The sequence below is a fragment of the Gracilinanus agilis genome, chromosome 5 (genome assembly GCF_016433145.1).
Source record: "Gracilinanus agilis isolate LMUSP501 chromosome 5, AgileGrace, whole genome shotgun sequence".
NCBI lineage: Eukaryota > Metazoa > Chordata > Mammalia > Didelphimorphia > Didelphidae > Gracilinanus > Gracilinanus agilis.
Genome location: NC_058134.1, coordinates 205,568,404 through 205,593,036, shown reverse-complemented (window position 1 = coordinate 205,593,036; position 24,633 = coordinate 205,568,404). Strand labels below are relative to the sequence as shown.

Genomic DNA, 24,633 nt, shown 5'->3' with positions numbered 1-24,633 from the left:
TTTTTCTTGGCAGAGATTCTGCAGTGGTTTATCATTTCCTTCTTCAGTTCAACATAGAGATGAGCAAACTGAGGTGAACAGGGTTAAGAGACTTACACAGGGTCACACAGCTAGTAAGTGTCCGAGGTCAGATTTGAACGCAGGAAGAGGAGTCTTCCTGATTCCAGATCCAGTACTCTATCTACTATGCCACCTAGTTACATACCCCTGCTACTAACTACCCATGTAATAATAGGCAAATCACTTGACAGCTGAAGAGGCAACTGTACCAGATAATGCCTCAGATCCCTTCCAGGTCTAAGCTCTAAGCCCTACCTTATAGTAAAGAGAAGGAGACAGATCTAGAGCAATGAAATAACTTGCTCAATCTGTCATAGCAAGATAGTGGCAGCATCAGGGTCTCTGAACTCCTTTAGATCAGTCCTCTTTTCATTATACCATAACTGCTTCTGTGCTTCTGGTTTCTCACGATTACCTTTTGGGGGGCAGTGAGGGAAGGAGAATGGGAAAGAGGGGGAGGAAGAGGAAGAGGGAGCATCTGGTTGCCCAGGTTGTCAGCGTTGTAATGAAGAATGTTTGATAGAGGGATTCGATCAATGCACCAACCAACAAGAAATTATTAAGTGCCCACCATCTGCTAAAAACTGTGTTAGGCACTGGGGATATGAGTAAAAAGAATGACATGGCCCCTTTTCCTGAGGAGCTTATATTCTTTTTTTTAACCCCTTACCTTCCATCTCAGAATCAATACTGTGTCTTGGTTCCAAGGCAGAAGAGTGGTAAGAACTAGGCAATGGGAGTTAAGTGACTTGCCCAGGGTCACACAGCTAGGAAGTGTCTGAGGCCAGATTTGAACCCAGGACCTCCCACCTCTAGGCCTGGCTCTCAATCCACTGAGCTACCCAGCTGTTCCCAGGAGCTTCTATTCTAATACTGATAACAAAGATAATAAGTATCTGCACTAAAAGTATAAGACTATCAAATACAAACTTATAGAAAGTGCCTAAATATAAGGTAGTTTGTAAGGGAGGACACTAGCTACTGGGAAATGGGGAGCAAGAAATGATGTCGAAGAGGATGGGAGCCAAACCTTAAAAGAAGAGAGGGACCCTGGGGCAGAGGCAAGGAGGGAGTATATTCCAGGCATGTGGGATGGCCATGACAAAGGCACAGAGAGGGCAAATGGGGTGCATGAGGAACAGAGAGAAGGCCCTTTTATATCAGGGGTTGGCAACCTTTTTGGCCATGAGAGCCATAAACGCCACATTTTTTAAAATGTAATTTTGTGAGAGCCCTAAAGTGCTCACAGTGCGGCTCCTGTAACAGTGCCTGAAAAAAAATGGACTTTATGGCTCCTGCAGAAAGAGCCATATCTGGCCCTCAAAAGAGCCAGATATGGCTCAAGAGCCATACGTTGCCGACTCCTTTATATCATAGAATGCAGGAGGGAAGGTGATGTCCACTAAGGCTGGAAAGAGATTGTGGCTTTAAAAGCCCATCAGAGGGGCAGCTGGGTAGCTCAGAGGATGGAGAGTCAGGCCTAGAGACAGGAGATCCTAGGTTCAAATCTGGCCTCAGACACTTCCTAGCTGTGTGACCCTGGGTAAGTCACTTGACCCCCATTGCCCACCCTTACCGCTCTTCCATCTAGGAGCCAATACACAGAAGTTAAGGGTTAAAAAAAAGCCCATCAGAGACATTTATATTTTATCCTAGAGTTGTTGAGTAGGGGAATCACCTGGTCATAGCTGTGCTTAAGGAAAATCATGCAGCAGAGTCTAGGCAGAGACCAATTAAGAGACAGTCTTAACGATGGAGACGAGAGACGACGAGAGCCGGAACCATGATGGCAGCTACACGGATGGAGAGCAGGGGTTAGCTAGGAGAGAGGTGATAAAGAAAGAAACCCCAAACTGGATTGGCTATGTGGGGGAGGGAGATACAGACTTGAAAGATTAGCAAGATGGAGGAGCCTCTGACAAAATGAGAATGTTCCAAAGAGAGGAGGGTATGAGGGAGGATAATGAGTTCAGTCCGGGATGTAAGGCGTGTCTGGGATATCTGCTTTGAGATGTTCCATCGCGGACTGGTGATGCGAAGCTTGGGGAAAGAGACCGGGGCTGGCAGAGGGATGCGCGGATCATCTGCATGGCGAGGATAATGAGATCCCTGGCTGCTGAGGAGGCTACTGATGTGCGGAGAGAGAAGGGAAGAGAAGAGAGCCCGAGGCAGGCAGTTAGGGTAGCAGGAAGAGGGAAGGCTGAGCAGGTTTTGAGACTCAAGAGGAATTGTGACCTGGTGCTAGAGGCAGGACAGCCTGGCTTCCAACCTTCTCCTCTCCTCCCCTCGGTGTGCCTCTGATGGACAGCTCCCTACGCCTGGGCTGCTTACTGTGGCTGTCCCAAGCTACTCCACCTTCAGGAAACCTTGCCTGGAAGCCCACCACGGTCCCTGCTCAAAGGCAGCAGGGGATGTACAGTGGGGACAAAAAGCACCGAGTGATAGTCCTGGCTATTTCATCAGAAGGAGTTGGGTGGCTTCTGCTGCTGGCTCTGCTGGTGATGATGATTTCGTGGAGAGTGAAGTGATGGAAGGTAGAGAAATTACAGTGCAGAGAGTGCTGAGGAGGGAAAGGTCAAGGGGGTAAAAAAATCCCTGTGCCAGCCCAGCTTGGCACGTCTTTTAGCCTAAACACACCTGCCTGCACAAGGTGCTCTCGACTTATGTTCCACCATCTGTTAGGGGTTAGCTGGACAGCTGAAGCTGCCTCCACCTATCTGTACGGGCAAATCTCTACAGTTCAAACAGCACTCTAACACCCACTTCAAGGGAGTCAGGTCCTTGTTCTTCTTTTGCTTCCTTTAAAACTGTAAAAGCTAGGTGGCTCAGTGGATGGAGAGCCAGGCCTAGAGATGGGAGGTTCTGGGTTCAAATGTGGCCTAAGACACTTCCCAGCTGTGTGACCTTGGGCAAGTCACTTAACCTCCATTACCTAGCTCTTACCACTCTTCCACCTTGGAGCCAACACAAAGTATTGGTTCCAAGACGGATGGTAAGGGTTAAAAAAAAGTATAAAACATATAGGTTACCTCACAGGGCACAGGACAACTGGCCTACTGCCTTGGAGTTGGGGGGAAGGTGGAAGAGTCGAGAGGGCCACCAACCCTATTTTCAAACCCTCCCAGACCTTGCAAACCATCTTACCTCAAAACCATTTAAATGCCCTTAAACCCAATCTAGTGGTTTTATTAGCAATGAGTTTGCTAAAGAACAGTTCTTTAGTATTCTTAAAGAACATTAAATTAAATATTAAAGAATCTTAAATTCAAATTCTTAAAGAATAATTGTCTATGTGGGAAACAATAGGACTAAAGAAGGAATCTCAGTGGTCTAAGGGGAGTTATGGTCTGCTATGGACCAATTCTGTTGCTCTGAATGCTCAGAAATCTCATCTCCTAACAGATGTGGGTGCTGTTTACTCCCTTCCAGTTATTTTTATTTTATTTAAATATTTTATTTTTTTTTAGAAAAATTTTCCATGGTTACATGATTCATATTTTTACTTTCTCCTTAACCACCCCTTCACCCTCCCCCACCATATTCAACGTGCATTTCCATTGGTTTTAAGACGTGTCATCAATCAAGGCTTATTTACATATTATTGATAGTTGCATTGGTGTGGTAGTTTCAGGTCTACGTCCCCAATCATATCCACATCAACCCATATGTTCAAGCAGTTGTTTTCTTCTGTGTTTCCACTCCTGTAGTTCTTCCTCTGAATATGGGTAGCGTTCTTTTCCATAAATCCCTCAGAATTGTCCTGGGTCATTGCATTGCTGCGAGTACAGACGTCCATTACATTCAATTTTACCACAGTGTATCAGTCTCTGTGTACAACGTTCTTCTGACTCTGCTCTTTTCACTCTGCACCTTTCAATTCTTAAAGTTGTTCTAAAATCTCATTTCTTCTCATCCACGACAATGCATCTTCCATGTTCCTGACTTGTACTGGTTGTATTGTATTCCTGAAATGTACTCCTTCCTTAGGTTCACCTCTTACAATCCCTAAATTCCTTTAAGGCTCAGCTCAAGTACCACATTCTATGTGAAGTCATTCCTGGTCTTCCTTCTCTTCCAGCTGCTCCCAAAATTGTCTTGTAGAAACCTTTCTATAATTGCCTCAGTAGATTGGAAGCTCCTTGAGGAAAAGGCCTGCTTCATTTTCATCCTTATGTCTCTAGTGCCTAGTACACTGCCTGGTGCTTAGAAAATGATTAATAAATGCTTGTCGAGAGATCAATACTTGCCTGATGTTTCTTAAGCATGACCTTGTGTCAGCTGACTGCCTGATGGCTTGGGTATAGGCTTATACCGAATTTCATAACTCCTTGGAGTCCATGGTATTCCACAAGTAGAAAATCCTCTCCAGATGATTAATTCAAGAGAAAGTTGGTGGTATATGTGTATGGGGAGGGATGGAGAGGCAAGAGAATAGAGTGGGATGGTGGGGAGTGGTTGCTGGCATGCAAGAAAGGAAGGGAAGGGGGAAGGAGAAAGGTTGAGAAACAGCGCTATGGAGGATGGTTTCACCTGAGCCCTTGGCTCATCTTTCTTTCCACAGGTGCCTTCTTTATCCCTTACTTCATCTTCTTCTTCACCTGTGGCATCCCACTTTTCTTCCTGGAGACAGCACTGGGTCAGTACACCAGTCAGGGCAGTGTTACAGCCTGGAAAAAGATCTGTCCCCTCTTTGAGGGTAAGTACCAGACTCTCCTGCTACCTCACTACCCTTCCTCCCATCTCTCCTTTGGTCTATCTTCTGACCTCTCTTTTCACTGGTCCCCCTTTCTCTTTCATCTTTTCCTCCTGTTCACTGCCTCTACACAAGAAAGGATGGATTTACTGAATATCCACCATGCTCCCCCACTTCCCACACTCAACCCTCAATTTCTCCCGATGGGCCAGTCAAAGGAATCTTCGAGAAATCTGGCCATCTTCCTCTCAACTGTCTACCCTGAAGAGTGGGTGGGCCCTTGTACTTTCATTTACAAAACCCAAAATTATTGATATCATTTGTTTTTACATCAGCGGCATTTCCAGATATATCACTTTGTTCTTATAACAAAGAAGGAAAAGAAAGTGGGAGAAGTAATTCAGCAAAACAAAGCAATGTATCCAAGAAGCCAATAGTAGAAAAGTATGCACTCACTCATCTATATGTATGTGTATTCAGACATCCATAATCCCCCACCTCTGAAAAGAAAGGAGAGAGATGCATTGCCTCTTTCCTTCTTTGGGGTCTTTATTCTTTCAGAGTGGAGAAGGCTTTTTCCAGGGGACAATTCTTGGGTTTCTATGCCACATTATCTTGTGGGACTTTCCAATTCTGCTCTCCTAGTCTTTGGGTGCCCACCATTGAGCCAATGAGAGCTTTGACAAGACATATGCAGGGTAGGCAGATAGATGCCCAGGGTGCAATAAAAGTTCTAATAGTATTGATAAAAAAGGAACACTAGAGTATTTTTTAACCCTTACCTTCCATCTTAGAATCAATACTATATATGGGTTCCAAGGCAGAGGAGTGGTAAGGAATAGGCAATGGGGATTAAGTGACTTGCCCAGGGTCACACAGCTAGGAAGTGTCAGATTTGAACCTAGGACCTCCCATCTCTGGCCTGGCTCTCAATCCACTTGAGCTACCCAGCTGCCCCCAACACTAGAGTATTTTACAAGTAATCCAACTAAAGTCTAGAGAGGTTTAGGGACTTGTCCATGTCATATAGACTACATACATACACATACATATGTATATGTGTATACACATACATATAAACTTTTTTTTTAGGCAAACAGGATTAAGTGACTCTCCCAGGGTCACATAGCTAGTAAGTGACTAAAGCTGGGCTCAGGAGTCTTCCTAACTCCAGGCCTGGCACTCTACCCATTGCACCATCTGGCTGCCCCTAACATAGGGATTAAATTGTAGTCAGACTTGGAATCCAAATCTTCTTTCCATTATAGTCTCCTGTCACTATAACATACAAGATGGCACAGAGGGACCTGTTTTATGACTTTTCATAAATGCAAATAATATCTTTCATGCCCAGAAAATTATACTCTCTATTGAATGAATAAAAAAAAGCATTTATGAAGTGCCAATTGTGCTAAGCACTGGGGATAGAGATAGAAAAACTAAGACAGTCTTTGCTCTCTAGAAGCTCACATTCTAACGGGGGAAGACCATATGTCCAAGGTATTCCCAAAAGTCTTCAGGTTTAAATGGCAGCTCTTCCTGACTCTCAATAACCTTAGGCGGTAGGTACTATTATTATCCCCAATCAACAGATGAAGAAATTGAGGCACAGAGAAGTTAAAGGGTTTGCCCAAAGTCATATAGCTAGGTTAGATTTGAACTCACATCTTCTTGTCTTCAGGTCCAACAACCCTAGCTGCCTCTAAAGTTCTAAAATCATATAGAAATTATGGAAGAGGAGAGGAAGCAGAGCCATCTAGTATAGGAGCCTTTTTTTCCCCAATAAGTTATTATTATCAAATAAGGGCTTCTTAAGTAATGGGGAGACCTGGTCGTGCTTGTAAGCAGCCAGGAAGGAAGGGACTAATGGATAGGGAGAGACTGAGGGTTAGAGAAGGAGGAGAAGAGATGGAATACTTTTGCTTTTTAAGTTCCTGAGAGACACAGATGCGCCTTCCATCCTCATCCCTGCATCTGGGGAGACACTCGAAGGTCTTCATTATCCTCTGAAATACTTAGGCTGGTCCTTTCCTCCCTGCCTGCTAAGGCAGAGAGGAAAAACCCAGGTGAATACTCCCCTCTTACGCACTGTTTACAGGGTGGATAGCCTGCCAAGGGGCACCAGTGTCCATAGTGAGTATGCAGAGGCACACACCCATACACAGACACACACAGGAGCTCATTGCTTGCTTACACCCACTTCCCTGCCCCACCCCCTTTTGCTCCTTCCACATCTCTTTGTTGGGTCTGGCTCTGAATGCCTCAGGACAGGATGTTCCGAATGGTGAGTATGTATCTGAGATGATGAAAAGATGTTTGTATTGAGGTGCATGTGTAAGCATGAGTACATCTTTTCAGTCTGGGCTACAGTGGCTCCCCCATGCTCCCAATTTCCCTCACTTCGTTCTCCTCACTCTAGGACCAGGTTGGCTCACCGGGAGCCCTCCGCGTGTAGATGTTACTACCATCTCGTTTTCAGCAATAGGTCCCAGCTTCCCCAGAGGACTAGAGGTCCAACTTAGAGCAAAACTCAAGATGAGATGTTTTTCTTCAAGTGGGGGAATCCGGCTCAATCAGAAAAGATAGCCAGGGAGTTGGAATTGTGATGACCTCTCCTATCCACGCTCATATTTGTTTTTGTGGAATGCTGAACATTAAACAATCCCTTGAGTTAATGTTCACTCCTGATACCATAATAAAAGTTGCCAGGAAGCATATGTAGAGCGTTCTGAAAGGATCTGAGTCTTTTAGGTGGACTTTGGTCAGGAGAGATACCCAAGGCAAGGGGGCGGATTGTAGTCCCACTCAAATCTTCTTCACCTTCCTCGGTGGGAGCAGTGTTTTATTGTCTTTGCTTTGATGCTACTGCGATACCAGAAGCCACTTTATATCCTAAAATTAAAATTGGTTGAAATAACTATAATATTAATACATATATGATTGACTTGCGTATTTGTTACTATTATCATTCGGAGGTTGTTCAAATTAGTGTGTTCATTGTGACTTGTTCGTAGTAGTACTTAGCACATTTTAAAACCACTGCTTTTTCTTAAATGTTGATAGTGTCTGTCCAAGTAACTCAACTGTAGCTTGTTTGATGTTATGAAGATATGTATCAAATGATTGCTTTAAATGGTTAATTGATATTCTGAACCTTATTGCTATGTATTGGGGGTCAGGGAGAAAGCACAAAGTGACAGTTTCAGAAAAGGCATTATATAACTTCTGGATTCTGATGTGTGAGGAAATACTGTTGCAAAGAAAATCTTGAATTTACAGTAACAAGTAGCAGTGGTTTATCAAAACTAACTTGTACAGACTAATAAATCTTTTACAAAGCTTAAAAAAATATAATAGCAGATAGAATGCTAGACTTGGAATCAAGAAGACTTGATTTTGAATTCTGCCTCCAATCCTTACTACTTTTTGAATCTGAATTTTCTCATCTGTAAAATGGGTATAACATCAGAAATGCCTACTTCCTTTTTTTGAATATTTTATTTTTAAAATTATGTATAAAACAATTTTTAACACTTGTTTTTTAAAAAATCTGAGTTCAAAATTCTCTTCCTTCCTTGAGATAACAAGCAATTTTATGTTATATATGTTCAATCATTCAGAACATTTCCATATAAGTCATGTTGAGAAAGAAAACAAAGAAAAAACCGCAATAAAATGAAAAATAGTATGCTTTGGTCTGCATCCAGACTCCATCAATTCTTTCTCTGATAGTAGATAGCATTTTTCATCATGAGTCCTTCAGAATTGTCTTGGATCCTTGTATTGCTGAGAATAGCAAAGTTATTCACAGTTGATTACCATACGATATTGCTGCTACTATGTACAATGTTTTCCTGGATCTACTCACTTCACTTTGCATCAGTTTATGTAAGTCTTTCCAGGTGTTTCTGAACCCATCCATCTCATCATAACTTATAGCACAATAGTATTCCATCACAATCATGTATCAGGACTTGTTCAGCTATTCCCCAATTGATGGGCATCCCCTCAATTTCCAATTCTTTGCCACCACAAAAAGAACTGCTATAAATATTTTGTACATAAAGGTCCTTTTCTGTTTTTTTCTCCATGACCTCTTGAGGTATAGATGTACTAGTGATTTTCTTTTCTGTCATATTAGATTATCTGATAGGTATAAGGTAGTATCTTAGAGTTGTTTTAATTTGCATTTTTCTACTCAATACTGATTTAAAGCATTTTTTCATAAGACTATAGATAGCTTTGATTTCTTCACCCGAAAATTACCTGTTAATATTTTTATCTTTTTTTTTAACCCTTAACTTCTGTGTATTGGCTCCTAGGTGGAAGAGTGGTAAGGGTGGGCAAGTCAAGTGACTTGCCCAGGGTCACACAGCTGGGAAGTGTCTGAGGCTGGATTTGAACCTATGACCTCCAGTCTCTAGGCCTGGCTCTCAATCCACTGAGCTACCCAGCTGCCCCCGTTAATATTTTTTTGACCAATTGGGGAATGATTTATATTCTCAGAAATTTGACTCAATTCTCAGCATTTTTGAGAAATGAGGCTTTTTGTCAGAGATACTTGCTGTAAAAACTTTTCCCCAGCTTTCCACTTTCTTTTTCTTTTTTAAAAAAACTCTTACTTTCCAACTTGGAATCAATACTAGGTATTGGCTCTAAGATTAAAGAGCAGTAAAGACTAGGCAATGGAGGTTAAATAATTTGGCCAGGGTCACCAAGCTAGGAAGTATCTGAGGCCAGATCTGAATCCAGGATTTCCATCTCTGGGCATAGTGCTCCATCCACTGAGCCACTTAGCTGCCCCCCCCCCCATGATCATCCCCCCCTTGCCTTGTTTTACACTTTCCTCCTAATCTTGATTGCATTGGTTTTTTAATTTAATATAATCAAAATTATTCATTTTGCATCCCATAATGTTCTCTATCTCTTCTTCAGTCATAAATTCTCTTTTCTATAGATCTGACAAACTATCTCTTGCTCCCCTAATTTCCTTATGTTTATGTCTAAATGTCTAAATCATGTATATATCTAAATTTATGTATAAATTTTGACCAGATGTGGTATGTATGGTGTGAGATGTTGGTCTATACTTATTTTCTGCCCACCTGATTTCCAATTTCCCCCCTAATTTTTGTCAAGTAGTGAGTTCTTGTCCCCAAAACTTAGACCTTTGGGTCACTAGATTACTGTGACCATTTACTATCATTTATTGTGTACCTGATCTATTCCACTGATCCACCACCTACTTATTAGTCAGTACCACATTATTTTGATGAATACTGCTTCATAATATGTAGTGCCTACTTTCACAGAACCTGAGACTCAAGGGAGCTAATTTGACAAAGTATTTTGTGAGGCGTTAATATATGCAAACCATAATATACAAGCAAATTTTTATTTTTGTTTTTTTGTCCCATCCTCCCTGTGGTCATCTGTAGTCATATTTTTTTTGTTTCAGACTATAATTCTTAAGTTATTTGAGGGTAGGGGCTATGGCAAGCCATGTGGTGTAATGGGAAAAACGTTGGTTTTAGACCTGGATTTGGCCTTGTGGCTCCCTCATTTCTGAGCCTTACTTTCCTCTTCTTTTTAGTACTTTCATATTTAATATTTTCACATAAAGCACTTGGTAAAACTTAAAGTGTTATATAGAGCTATGAACTGCTAATATTGTGTCTATCTGGCTTTTCTTTGATGGTCACCAACAACTTGCTACATGTAGAGGGGAGACTGTGTTTATGTACTTTCTGACAATGATGGGGATCTCTCTGTGTTGTTTACTCTTTTACCCCAACCTTCTGACTCCTGCAGGCATTGGTGTAGCTTCTGTGGTCATTGAGGCCTATCTAAATGTTTACTACATCGTTATCCTCGCCTGGGCCCTCTTCTACCTATTTAGTTCCTTCACCTCACAGCTGCCCTGGACTACTTGTACCAATTTCTGGAACACAGGTATGCCTTAGGCCATGTTGGAGAAGGCTCTCTCCTTTGGGACTGGGCCTCTGAACTTCAAATGTTGGATTTTCTCGGGGAATCTAGGGAATAGGAATTGGGTCTCTTTTAGTCATTTGAGATGCTAGGGGCATGGCATAGCATGCTAGAAAGGATTTTAAACCTAGAGCTAGAAGAACTGAGTTTTTTGACTGGCTCATTATAATTTGGTGTTTCTGAGCACTATTATTTATTTTTGAGTCCTATTATTTATAAAACGGGACTAGGACTCCTACCTTTCTCACCTAGCAGGAGGAGACCACGTTTTAGAAGACCAGACTAGAATTAAGAACGATACCAGTGGGTTGGAGAAGTAAGTGAATACAGAATCACAGCATTGGAAGGGGGACCACAGAACTTATCTAGTCCAAACTCTAACTAAACAAGAATCCCTTGCATGACATCCCCAACAAGGGTTCATCCAAATTCTGCCTGAAGATTTTTGGCTTTTAAGGCAATCCATTCCATTTTGGAGTAGTTCTAACAGAGCACTGAACCTGAAGTCAGGAAGACTCATCTTCTCAAATTCAAATCTGGCCACTTACCAGCTGTGTGATCCTAGGCAAGTCTCTTAACCCTATTTGCCTCAGTTCCTCCTGAAAAGGAAATGGCAAACTACTCCAGAATCTTTGCCAAGAAAACCTCAAATGGGGTCATGAAGAGTCAGACACAACTGAAATGACTGAATGACAACAGTTAGTTAAGCATTTTTTTTATTCCCCTCTTTCCCTCAAGTAAGTCTAAGTCACACCATTTTGCAACCTGTAGCCATTGCTTCTAACTCTGCCTTCTGGAGTTGGGTAGAACAAATCTAAACCCTCATCCACATGATGGTCCTTCAAATACATCAATACAATGAACCAAGAAGTTCATCAGGGACAGGTGTGGGGCAGAACCCAGGAAAAGGAAAAAAAACCTCCATAAACATAATCTAGGGAGTCAACTACTAGATGCTTTGGGAAATCATGCACTTGGAGGTTGGTCCTAGCACGATTTCTGTTGGGGAGTACGTGACTGGGAGCTCAAATGAGCTGGAGCAGTAATGAGAGGCAGAAGAAAGACTTCTGACGAAGATCATTTTCTCTCTGAACCTTAGTTTTCCTTTTTATAAAATGGGATTGTACTAGCTAATCTCTAAAATTCTTCCAACTTTGACTTTATAATTATATATCATCTATCATTTTTGTCTTTTGCAGAATACTGTGTGGATTTTATGAATTGTTCAGGTTCAAATAATCTGAAGTCATCGAACAAAAGCATCTCACCAGTCATCGAATTCTGGGAGTAGGTAGTTGGGCCCCCTTCTCCACATGCCAGCCAAAGGAATACAAATGGCTGAGGCTTGGGAGGTGGAAGAGGGGAGAGAGAGAAAGTTCAAGAATTCTTGTGCTTTCTTCCTGACACTTGTTGCACCTTTTTGCCCCCATTCATATCCTCACAGCATCTTTTCCATCTACCCCTGACCACCTAGGCAGTATGGTGTAATCAAAAGACAAGAATTTAAGAGACCTCTGACAGTAACTCACTGGGTGACTTTGGTGTAATCAAAAGACAAGAATTTAAGAGTCTCTGACAGTAACTCTCTGGGTGACTTTGGGTGACTCACTGGTGTTCTAATCCATCAAACGAGGCAGGTAGTTTGGAGGATCTCTAAGGTCCCTTCTAACCTTAATGCCCAGAATGACTATGGAAGAGTGGTAGGAAAGCCCTAAGCTACCAGAGCTGTGGGGTCTGTCATAAAAGGCAGAGATCAGGTAGCCAAAGTCAAATGGGCACCCTTACCTTTCCCATTTTTTTCTCACGGTTGTTAGGAAGCGGGTCCTGGGCATTACCATGGGCATCCATGATCTAGGTGCCCTACGCTGGGAGCTGGCCCTGTGCCTTCTGCTTGCCTGGATTATGTGCTATTTCTGCATCTGGAAGGGAATTAAGACTACAGGGAAGGTAAGAAACCCTCATCTCTGTTCCTTTCTCCCTACTGCCGTTCGCTCTTTCTTCTCATGTTGTGATTCAGTTGTTTCAGTTGTGTCTGATGCTTTATAACCCCATTTGGGGTTTTCTTGGCAAAGATTCTGGAATAGGTTGCCATTTCCTTTTCCAGTTCATCTTGCAGATGAGAAAACAGACACAAACAGGGTTAAGTGACTTGCCCAGAGTCATCTAGCTAGCAAGTATCTGAGGCTGGATTTGAACTCATGAAGATGAGTCTTCCTGACTCCAGGTCTAGCATTCTATCCACTGTACCATCTAGCTGCCCATCTTCTCACATTAGGAAGACATTTAGAAAGAAAAGCCTCCCTTGAGAATGCTGGAAGGCAAAGAAGAGGGTAGATACCCACAGAAAATGAGGTCATTCTCTGAGGCATAGTGTAGACCAGTGATGGGCAAACTTTTTAAAGAGGAGGCCAAAGGAAAGGCAATGCTTATCGGTCAGTCTGTTTCTAAGGCAACTCTTTTGAAGTTTCATTGTATTGTATCCTACTCAATTGTATTCGTCAGATTAGAAATAATGTCCCTCAGCTGGATAGAACATTTCAGGGGGCTGCATCTGGCCCGCAGGCTGTAGTTTGCCCATCCCTGGTGTAGACTAAACAAAGATAAAGAAATGTTACAAGATAAAGAAATGGCAGCACATTAACTCCTTTATAAGGAGTTAATTTATGTGAAATAAATGTCAACCAGAAACTAGAATTTTCCATGAGCATCCTCCCCTATATCTTTGTCTTCCTCTCCAGCATAAAAGTTGAGAGAGGAATGGAAGCAACTTTTGGTCCTGGGTCTACTTACTCCCGTCGATAGAACACCGGGCCTGGAGTTAGGACGTCCTGAGTTCAAATCCAGTTTCAGACACTTACTAGCTGTGTGACCTAGGACAAATCAATCAACCTATTTGCCTCTGTTTCTTCAACTGTAAAATGGGGAAAGCAATAGAACCTATCTTTCAGGGTCATTGAGAGTATCAAATTGAGTGGCAGAAACAGCTGCCCCCTCCTTCCAGCCCTTCTACACTTCCAGAATCCTGAATCAAGGGCAGGGTTTGCCCCCATGGGTGAAGCCTTAGGATAACAGATCAATAGATAGCTTCCAGAGGCTCAGGCCACCAACATTGCCTCCCTGCCAGCCCTGGAAAAGTACAGAAAGTAAAAGCCCCTTCGAAGATCGCTGGACAAAATGCTTGATCAGTGTTTGGGAAAGTCCCAGCCTAATTGGGTGTAGCTTGGGAACAGCTGAACCAGAAAGAGGACTAAGATTGGAGTTTCAAAAGTATGCACTGAAGAATCTGGTGATAGAGATTCCCTCTGCCTCCCAACCACCAGAACCTTGCCTTGGCAACTGTGATTCTAAGGATGAGATTCACTGAAATGTGTGAGAGATGTGGAAAATCCCATATTCCCAGTGCTTTCCAAATGTCTTTAAGATACTTAAGAATGGGCTCCCCCCGCAAAGGATGGGTAGCACAAAGGATGGGTATGCCTAGTGAGAATAATTGTAAGGGAGTAATAATGTTTCTGTGGTGATAGAGCACTAGAATTAAGTCAGAAGATCTAGGTTCAAATTCTGGGTTGGCGACTTGGGGCTTTGTGAACCTGAACAAGTTTTTCACTAGGATCATAGAACTTAGAGCTAGAGGGGGCCTTAGAGATCCCAGGGGTTCTTAGCCTTTTTTTTTAGTATCATGAACCCTTCTGACAGACTGAGTAAACTCCTGGATTCTCAGAATAATTTTTTGGGGGCAGTTAGGTGGTTCAGTGGATTGGGAACAAATCTGACTTCAGATACTTCCTAGATGTGTGACCTTACCACTCTTCCACTCTAGGACTTAGTTCTAAGGCAGAAGCTAAGGATTTTTTTTAAAAGCATATTTGAAGAAAATGATAAATTTCAATTAGATGTTAGTGAAAATAAAGTTGTATTTTTTTTCCCTATCCAAGTTCATGGAGCCCCTGAAATCTATCCATAGACCTGTGTGGATCTCAGGTTAAGAATCATTGATAATCTAACTCCTTTGCATTCACAGATAAGAAAATGAAGAGCCATGGAGGTGGTGGCTTGATTAAAGTCAGATAATAATTTTAAGTAGCATTTATGTTGTGCCTTGAGATTGGCAAAGCCCTTTACAAATATTATCTCTTTGGATTATTACAACACCCCTGTGAGGCAGGTACTATTATTATCCCTACTTTCTAGTGATGAGACTGATGTAGATAGAATTTAAATGAGCTGTCCAGGATCGCTCAGGGTCATTAAGTGTCTGAGGCTGCATTTAAACTCAGTTCTTCTTGACTCCAGCTCCAACATTCTATCTACTGTACCACCTAGCTGCAGAATCAGGCTTGAAGCCAGGGTTTCATCTTCTGTAAAGTGAAAGGGCTGGACTAGGTGATTTCTCAGATCTTAGCCAGCTCTTACATTATGATTACTTTTTCAGTATTCCACTGACTATGATAGTAAACATTCTCTCCACTGGTTTAGCTCAAACTAATACATACTTTTTCAGCTTCTATGGTCTTTGCCTATACTAGCTCATAAACACCACCCAAAGGAACTACCCAGGGTGGATGCTTTCCAAAAAAAATGTTATGGGTACCAATGAAACAATCATTTATCCATATATTGTCTTTTACTCTTGCTAAATGGCCATTCCAGTGACTTTTCCAATCACTCATTTCCTGAATGATAGCTTCTTTAACTCTTCTTGAATGCAGATCATCATTGAGATGTACTAAAATCTACCTGTGCTCACCATTTATTTGGGTAATCCGTAAGTCTGATTTTCAGAGACTAAGGGGTTACAAGAACTGTCCATTATTATAAGGGCAGTATTTGCACTAAATAACATTGTAAAAAATAAAATTCACTTTAATGGACAGAGAATCATTAGTTACTGAGATGGGAATCCTATCAGCTATCTGGGTATTATTAGATTATCAATTAAGGAATAATAGTATGGCAGGAGTGTGGGATCCATATTGCTGAGAGGGGTTCAAGCTGCATCAAAGAATTCCATAGTGCCTCCCAGAACTCTAAGAGAAAGAGGCAGTTAAAGGCAGTTGGAGTCCTGGTATAAAAGCCAGGTCCCCCTTCTTGCATAGGACCTGGGTTCAAATCTTGTCTCTACTACTACTACTACCAATAATAGTTAGCATTTATATAGTGCCTACTATGTGCTAGGCATTTTGCTAAGTACTTTACAAATATCATCTCATTTGCTCCTCATAACAATCCCATAGGATAATAAAATTAGCCCCATTTAGAGTTGAAGAGACTGGAGCAAACAAGTTAATTGACTTGTTCAAGGCCACATGGCTAGTAAGTGTCTGTGGCTGGATTTGAACTCAGGACTTCTATCCAGTGCTTTATCCACTGTGCCTCCTAACTGTGGGGCCCTGGGCAAGTCACTTAAGCTCCTAGATTTCCATTTTCTCATCTGTAAAATGAGGAGATTGCACAAGCACCCTTAATGGCTTTGTAACTCTGACTATAATTACATTAAATATGAATGAATATGTAAAAATCAGTATGAAATTAGAATAAAGGATAGTGATGAGCAAATGAATATAATTCCAGAAGTTTCAGACTGATCTATTTAAAGAAGCCATCTATGACAAAAGTGGGAAATGAAAAAATACAAATATACTGACCTTGATTAGCACCATTTCTAGCAAAAGATTGATTAGGATAAAGCAATCACTGTAACAAGGAGACAAAAAGAACTTGATATCCTCCCCAAGCAAAGGGAGAGATGGCAACCAAAGCCAACGCCAACTTAGAATTCAAATTCATTTGGAAAACCCTAGTGGAAGATTACAAGCACGAGTGCCTGGTAAAATAGAAAAAAGCACTAGGGCTGAAATGAGCTCCTAGAAGCCTTGACGTGAGACCTAAATCAGCCACATCCTTCTAAGAGCATTCACAAATGAAGCTGGAGGGGGCGGGGGGGGGAGAGGTCAACGAATTGAAGATAGACGAGATTTGTTCACGTTTCTGTGATGCTCTATTTTAAGCACTCACAGGACTGTAACTAGCAATTTTGGCACCCAAGCCAAATTTCGTGAAATTCTCTTCTTTCATGCAAGCAGCATGAAATATGCCTTAAAAAGCCAAAATTCGTTTTAAATTTATTTTTAACATTCTTTTTTTTTTCAATTAAGTTCTGAAGAAATATGTCTTTGAATTCACTACTCAAGGCAAACAGTTGTTAGTAGGGAGTCTCTGAGATACTGTGAGGCCATTGCTGGGGAGGCTTCTGCCAGGGATAGGGAGGTAGGGACAGGGTGGTGCTAAATTGCAGGATGGGGGAAGAAGGCAGAGATGTACTGGGCAACTCCTTTTTTTTTTTAAACCTTACCTTCTGTCTTAAAATCAATATTGTGAATTAATATTTAGACTCAATGATAAGTATTGGTTCCAAGGCAAAAGAACAGTAAGACCCAGGTAACAGAGGTTAAGTGACTTGCCCAGGGTTACACAACTAGGAAGTGTCTGAGGATAGATTTGAATCCAGAACCTCAAGTCTCTAAATCTGGCTCTCAATCCACTGAGCCACCTAGGTGTCCCCTCGGCTTCTCATTTTATTGAATTATTCTTGCTAACTAGGTGCTAATCTCCATTGTTTTTATGTTGCTGATGTATGTATATCAGTGCCCACTCTCCAAATTTTGGTACCCTGGGACAAAGCCCTAGTTGCCTCAACTTATTTATCACTTATTGTCAATGACATTGGATACTCTGGTATGGTATACAATAATAACAACTCTATAGCATTCTATGTTTTAGAAAAGGTATAGTCTGTTGAGAAACTGTGCAAATATTATTGGTCCTAATTTACAGATGGGAAAACTGAGACTTATAAAAATGTGGCATACCTAAGGTCACCCAGCTAAGTGGTAGAGCTAAACTTAAAACAGGTCTCTTGAATCCGTGTCCAGTGCTCTTTTCTTCAGGCAAGAGTTTGCTGGTAAATGTTTCACAACTGGCTTTCCAAGGGAGAAAGTTTAATTTTTAATTAAGTTTAATTTACATTAATGTTTTCCCCATTACTTTCTTGAATCTAGACAATCATCACAATGATAAATCAAATTCTGTTTTATAGTGTTTGCCAATTTCTTTCTTCCCCAAATATTTTTATTTATATCATTTACTACTTCAATTACATATTTAAAAAATTTTAACATTCTATAAATTTTTTTGAGTTCCAAATTTTCTTCCTCCCTTCTTTTTCTTACCCTTCTTTAAGAAGACAAGCAATTTGATATTGAATATACATACAAAGTCATGCAAAAATATATTTTATATTATTTGTGTTAAAAAAGAAAATACAGATAAAAAACTAACAAGAAAAATAAAGAAAGTAAAAAAAGTATGTTTTGAGCTGCGTTCAGATGCCATCAGTTTTCTCTCTGGAGGTTTTTATTTTTTTATATTTTCATTTTTTATCATGAATTCTTCAAAGTTGTCTTGGATCATTGTATTGCTGAGAATAACTAAGTCATTTACAGTTGATCATCATACGATATTGCTGTTATTGTGTACAATGTTCTCCTGGTTCTTTGCACTTCATTTTGTATCAGTTCATGTAAGTCTTCCCAGGCTTTTCTGAAATCATCCCACTCATCATTTATTATAGTGCAATAGTATCCCATCACAATCATACACTACTTGTTCAGTCATTCCCTAGCTGATGGGCATCCCCTCAGTTTCCAATTATTTGCCATTACAAAAAGAGCCACTGTAAGTATTTTTGTGTCTGTCAGCTTCTGATATGTAAATTTTTTTTAACCCTTAACTTTCGGTGTATTGTCTCATAGGTGGAAGAGTGGTAAGGGTGGGCAATGGGGGTCAAGTGACTTGCCCAGGGTCACACAGCTGGGAAGTGTCTGAGGCCGGGTTTGAACCTAGGACCTCCTGACTCTCAATCCACTGAGCTACCCAGCTGCCCCCTGAGATGTAAATTTTCATGATGAAAATTTAGCAATTGACTCTCTTGAGTTGGTTTGGGCTGGCTCCAGCACACCCCTGACCTTTGGTGAATAAAATGGCTTCAGAAAAGACACAACCAGCTCTAGACTTCTGTGAACCTATGAGTCAGTTCAAGAAATGATCATTTCTTCCTTCCTGTCCAGGTGGTTTATTTCACAGCCACATTCCCTTATCTGATGTTGATCATCTTGCTGATTCGAGGAGTCACCCTTCCGGGGGCCTATGAAGGGATCATCTATTACCTGAAACCAGACTTGGTCCGCCTCAAGGACCCCCAGGTGGGTATTGCGCTGATGATAACTTCCCCTGGCATCCTTTCCTACATCTTTCATTTGCTTCTATCTCACTGAAGATAGAAATCCTAGCATCCTCTGCAATCTCAATTTGTTCAGGCAGCTGGGGCATTTCAGTGACCAGAAGAGTGAGAAGAAACAACCAAAGTATAGCTTGAAATGACAATTGGGAGAATTTAGGCAACATTAAGGGAAGGAAAAGAAGACATAAGGGAGATATGATGTTGAGCTTCATAGAGTTGAAGGGTGGTCACACACTAGAGGAGGAGTTAAAATTGTTCTGCTTGGTCCCAAGGGGCAGAACTAGAAATGAAGAGTGGGAGAAATAGGGAAGCAGGTTAACCTAGGGGTTAATGAGTTACTCATCATGGAGGCAAGAAATTGTTCAGTTGTTTCAGTTGTGTCTGATTCTTCATGTCCTCATTTGGGAGTTCTCTTGCCATAGATCCTACAGTGTTTGCCATTTCCTTCTTTGGGTCATTTTACAGATAAGGAAATTGAGGTAAACAGAGTTAAGGGACATGCCCAGGATCACACAGCTAGTAAGTGTCTGAAGCCAGATTTGAATTTAGGAAGAAGAGTCTTGCTGACTTCGATCCCAGCATTCTATCCACTGGACCTAAAGTCAAGAAGAACTGAATTCAAATCCAGCCTCAGACATTGTGTGGTTCTGAGCAAATCATGTCAACTCTTTTTGCCTCCGTTTCTTCAATTACAAAGTTTCCTCACTTGTAAAACTTGCAGAATTGTTGTGAGGATGAAATGAGATGGATATTTGTAAAGCATTTAGCACAATGCCTAGAATGTAGTAGGTGCTTTGTAAATGTTCATTCCCTTCCTCTTCTCACCTTCAAGTAGTAGCTATATCCCAACTCTGGGTAGGAGGTGGAATGATCACCAGAGCTCCTTCCAATACTAAGATTCTAAATTTCTGTGAAATGCAAGAATGAGTCTATGACATTTCCTTCTCTGTAGATCTGTAAGAGAAAAGTCACAGGACCTTCCCTTGTTTGCTGTGCCCTGTTCTCGAAGTTCTGACATGCAGAAGAGTGGCTGGAATGATCTCAGAATAACCTATCAAGGCATTATATTAAAACAATCGACCTTAACCAATAGGTCAAGTTTTATTTAGTAATATCAAAGTATTACCTGGCATTATCCTCCATACTGATTGCTGCTGTCTTCCTCTCTGCCACAGCCTGCTTTCTTCAGTAAGCAGAGCTGAGATTCTAAAAGTGGGGAAGGGAAGGAAGCACGTTCTGAATGGTAGTCCCTCCCCTTCTTCAGAGTTCAATGGTTCCTCCTCTCTTGACTCAAGGACTTGGGATCTCTGGTCTAGAAGGGGCCTTGGAGAGCATTTGGTATATCAGAGATGGGAAAACGAACACTCAATTAAATGAAGCTTTTTGCTCATCTTGCAGCGAGTTGGTGACAAAGCTGGGTCTTAAACCCAGGTTTTCAGACTAGAAGTCCAGTATTCTTTCCACTATACCAAACAATCTCATCCTCCTTCCCTCTGCACCTCTTCCTTCCCTGCCTTACTTTTCTAGAGGTCTCAAGGCTTGGAGAAAGGAAAATACCTCCATACCCAAAAAATCTGGGACACCTTCACTATAGGAATATCTGAATTAAGGAAACATAGATGGTGAGGTGGATGGGGATGGCTAGAAAATACTGAATCCTGTCTACCAATCTTGGCTATCAATGCTGTGGAATGGGCCTGTTTTTGTTTGGTTTAAACCCCAGAAACCCCAGGTTATTTGTAGCATGCTACAATGTCCATTGGAATTGGAGGGCTGACTGGCCAAGATAGTAAAAACTATTGGCTCTATTGAGAGGTTTGTCTATAATTACCTTTCTCTCTGGGGACTGCTAAACATATACAACCTCTGATGGAGAATTATAAGAAATGCCCATTGAAAACTGGAGTCTATTTGAGTATAATGAACCCATTCTGTCCAACTTGGTCTGAATAACTAGCTCCAGCCTTGTTAGGGATAGAGTATACAAAAGTCTCCCTCCATGCACTTAATCTATTTAGAGATGCTTCATCTCTAAAGGAATATTTATTTGAGAGATAATAGAATAGTGGAAAAAGCACTAAATTTGGAGCCAGAAGACATGAGTTTCGAGTCTAGTATCTGTTTTTACTCTCTGTGTGACCTCGGGCTAATCATTTCTCCTCTAAAATAAAAGCACATCTTTCTAGAATGATTACACATTTCTCTTCTTTATACTTTAACAATTTTATACTTTATACTCTATACTTTATACTCTAAATTGGCTTCCTTGCTGTTGCCTGCCCATGACAGTCCATCTTTCCTGCCTTCATACAGGTTTTCCACCATACCTGGAATGCGCTTTCAATTCATTTCTGTCACTTGGGGTTTCTAGGTCCCTTCAAGGTTCATCCCAAGCATCGTTTCCTTCAAGAGACCTTATTCCCCCAGTTGTTAATGCGTTTTTCCATCACTGTCTGTTTAAAAAAAATGTATACATCCCATAATTACTTAGGAACATGTTTTATTCCTTGGTAGAATGTAATCTTCTTGAGGACGATCACTGTCTCGTTTTAAAATTTGTATCCCCGGTGCCTAGCACAGTGCCTGGCACATGGTAATGCTTAAAAATGTTTGTTGGCTGATTGAAGAGGTTAGACTAGATGACCTCTAAGATCCCTTTGAGCTTTGAATAAAATGATCTCATGATTCTTCTGGTATGCCAGGCATAAGGAAACAACAACTCTTATTGACGCTGGGCAAAATTGGCATCAGGCAGACTCAAAAAGCAGTCAGGGAGAAATCATAGTAGTGGCAACTAGCCTGGTTGCTGTTGCAAAAGCCATTCTTCGTGCCAGTTGTCGGTTGCCAAGTGGTGTCCTAAAAAGTCACCATCTCCCTCATTTTAAGATTAGGGAAAGAACAACTGCTCCAAAGATCCTCCAGCACCTCAGCAGATGAGGTGGGATTGGAAACCAGAATCCTGATGCCCAATGCTTGCTGGCTTTGGTCTTTCCCTTCAATGTAGCTCTGGACTCTTACCTCTCTCCCCACTGACCACATGCTTCTTGGATGATTACAGGTGTGGATGGATGCAGGCACTCAGATCTTCTACTCCTTTGCCATCAGTCAGGGTTGCCTCACCGCCCTGGGCAGCTACAACAAATACCACAACAACTGTTACAGGTAGGGAGGAACCTGTCTACGCTTTGGCCTTCCTAGCTATTCCTCCAAGTTGTAGAATACTAAGATTAGACAAGAGGGAACTGACTTGAGGGGAAGCAGATGGTATTTTAAGTTAGAAGTGAGAAATAGCTGATTATGTGGGCTATTAAACCTTATAAAGGCTGAGTGACGGAGTGAAAGAGCAGGCAATGTTCATTCTTCTGGGGTAGAGGAGAGATTTTTATGTTCAAGAATTGGCCTCTGCATCTCAGACTGGTTTACAAAGGTTATGGGAACTTTTGGCCTTCTCTAGTGAAGTGACAGATTTCTAGCGGGGAGGAGGCCAGAGTCCGCTTGACCAAGGCTTTTTGCTGGTTCCTACTCAAGCAGGAACTCTTAGGCGATCATCCCAACCTCACCGTGCTAGCATTTTTGTTCTCAGCTCTCAGCAATGAGTAGAGGCTGGGAGTCTCTGAGATGATCTCTTATGGTCCCATTCTGCTAATGGAATCTATGATTCTAAGGGCCCATTTTGTCAAAAAATCATCTACACAAGTAAAAGTTGAAGGAGGCATAGCTAGGCGATAGTTCACATGAAAAAAAAAAGCATCTCAGGCTTTTTTGGTGGATCACAGGTTCAACAAGAATCAACAAGATAACTTGGCATTCAGAAAGCCAATGAGATCTTAGACTGCATTAAGAAGGACATCATGAATGAACTGGTAGTTCTGCTTCGTTCTGGTCAGACTATATCTGTAGTATAATATATTTTGAAGGTCAGATTTTTAGAAAGGACATTGACAAATATTGTGGGTTCCAAGGAGAGCAACCAGTATATGGTAGATGTATTCTAGCTCAGTGATGGGCAAACTACAGCCTGTGGGCCAGATGAGGCCCCCTGAAATGTTCTATTGGGCCCCACAACATTATTCCTAATCTGACGAATACAATGAGTATGCTACAATACAATGAAACTTGGAAAGAGTGAAGACAGACAGATGAGCATTTCCTTTCCTTTGGTGCCCTCTTTAAAAAGTTTGCCCATCACTGGTCTAGACCATTTCATATGAATAACCTGGAATGTTTAGCCCAGAGAAGAGAAGTCTTAAGGGGGACATGATAGCAGAACAAACAATGGAGGTATTATGATATAATGGAAAAAATACTGGACTCAGGAAATACCGACTTCTATCTCCCCATCTGTTTTTCTTTCTTTTTCCTTCCTTTTCCATCTCCCTTCCTAATTTTGTTCCCTTCATCTGTGCCTCTCCTTACTTTTCTCTTCCTCTGCTCTGTCTCATTTTCTGTGGTCTTCTCTTCCCAGGGACTGTATTGCCCTCTGCTTTTTGAATAGTGCAACCAGCTTTGTGGCTGGCTTTGTTGTCTTCTCCATCTTGGGCTTCATGTCTCAGGAGCAAGGGATGCCCATCTCTCAAGTGGCAGAATCAGGTATGTGCTGCCACATTTTAGGAGATCATATTGGAAAGATGGGGTGAGTAAGAATATGGATCCTCAATCATTTCCCCTGACCACTCACCCCAGAGCCCCAGGCATGGCAAAAACTGCAAAGGAGCTTCCCGCAGTCCATATCTTGTTTGTGAGGCACTTGAGCCATGAGATTGTGCCAGTGAGCTCATTCCTCATCTCTTGGTTTCTGTCCTTGGCTCCAGTCATGGTTTCTGCTCATTTTCTTATGAGGAGTTGGAGAAAGGGATCTTTGGGTAGAGGGTAAAACTGAGAAGGTCCTTGCTCCTATTTACTGGGCAGTGTGGGATGTTTCACAGGTCCTGGCCTGGCCTTCATTGCATTCCCTAAGGCAGTAACCATGATGCCCATATCTCAGCTTTGGTCCTGTCTCTTCTTCATCATGCTGATATTCTTGGGACTGGATAGCCAGGTAAGGGCAGCAGGGACACACACCCACTTCCCCTTCACCCTACTTCTCAGTTCCTTCCTTTTATAGGTCTAATGGGACAAACTGCCACCATCTTGGACCTTTTCCCCTAGTTGGAGTGCTCACTTCCTCAATTGCTCTATTTGCTAGCCTTGCCATTTATATAGATTTGGGAACTGGAATCTTAGAAGCAGAAGCCAGTTAGCCTGACTTACTCATTTTATAACAAAGTCCAAAGGAGGTGAAGAGACTTCAGTTCATACACAAAGGATATTTAGCGGAGCTAAGATTCAAACCCAGGGCTTTTGACTCCAAATCTAGGATTCTTTCCCACACATATAAGTGGTTTGATTATCTTTCTGTCTCATGGATCTGTGGCATCAGATGTGCCTGCTGAATGAACTCTCTCTAGATTTGTATGAAGCCGAATTCCCCTCTCCCTCTAGGTAGGTAGCTTGCTTTCTCTGCTCTCCTTCTCCTGAGCCACTTTTGAGATCTACTTTTCCTTATGGGCCTTTCCATCCTGTCTTATTAACTTGGATTTGGCAAATGTAGAAT

The 24,633-nt window shown here is 41.7% G+C and overlaps 1 protein-coding gene across 1 annotated transcript in view; it reads left to right on the top strand.

The window, feature by feature from the left end:
* SLC6A12 (solute carrier family 6 member 12) overlaps positions 1-24,633 on the top strand; it is a 39,974-nt gene that overhangs the window by 1,448 nt on the left and 13,893 nt on the right. The window contains exons 3-10 of the mRNA XM_044677496.1: positions 4,622-4,756; positions 10,565-10,705; positions 11,941-12,028; positions 12,556-12,688; positions 18,868-19,002; positions 22,099-22,202; positions 23,506-23,630; positions 23,966-24,078. Of these exons, the coding sequence (XP_044533431.1) occupies positions 4,622-4,756; positions 10,565-10,705; positions 11,941-12,028; positions 12,556-12,688; positions 18,868-19,002; positions 22,099-22,202; positions 23,506-23,630; positions 23,966-24,078 (974 nt within the window). The remainder of the gene's footprint in view (positions 1-4,621; positions 4,757-10,564; positions 10,706-11,940; positions 12,029-12,555; positions 12,689-18,867; positions 19,003-22,098; positions 22,203-23,505; positions 23,631-23,965; positions 24,079-24,633) is intronic.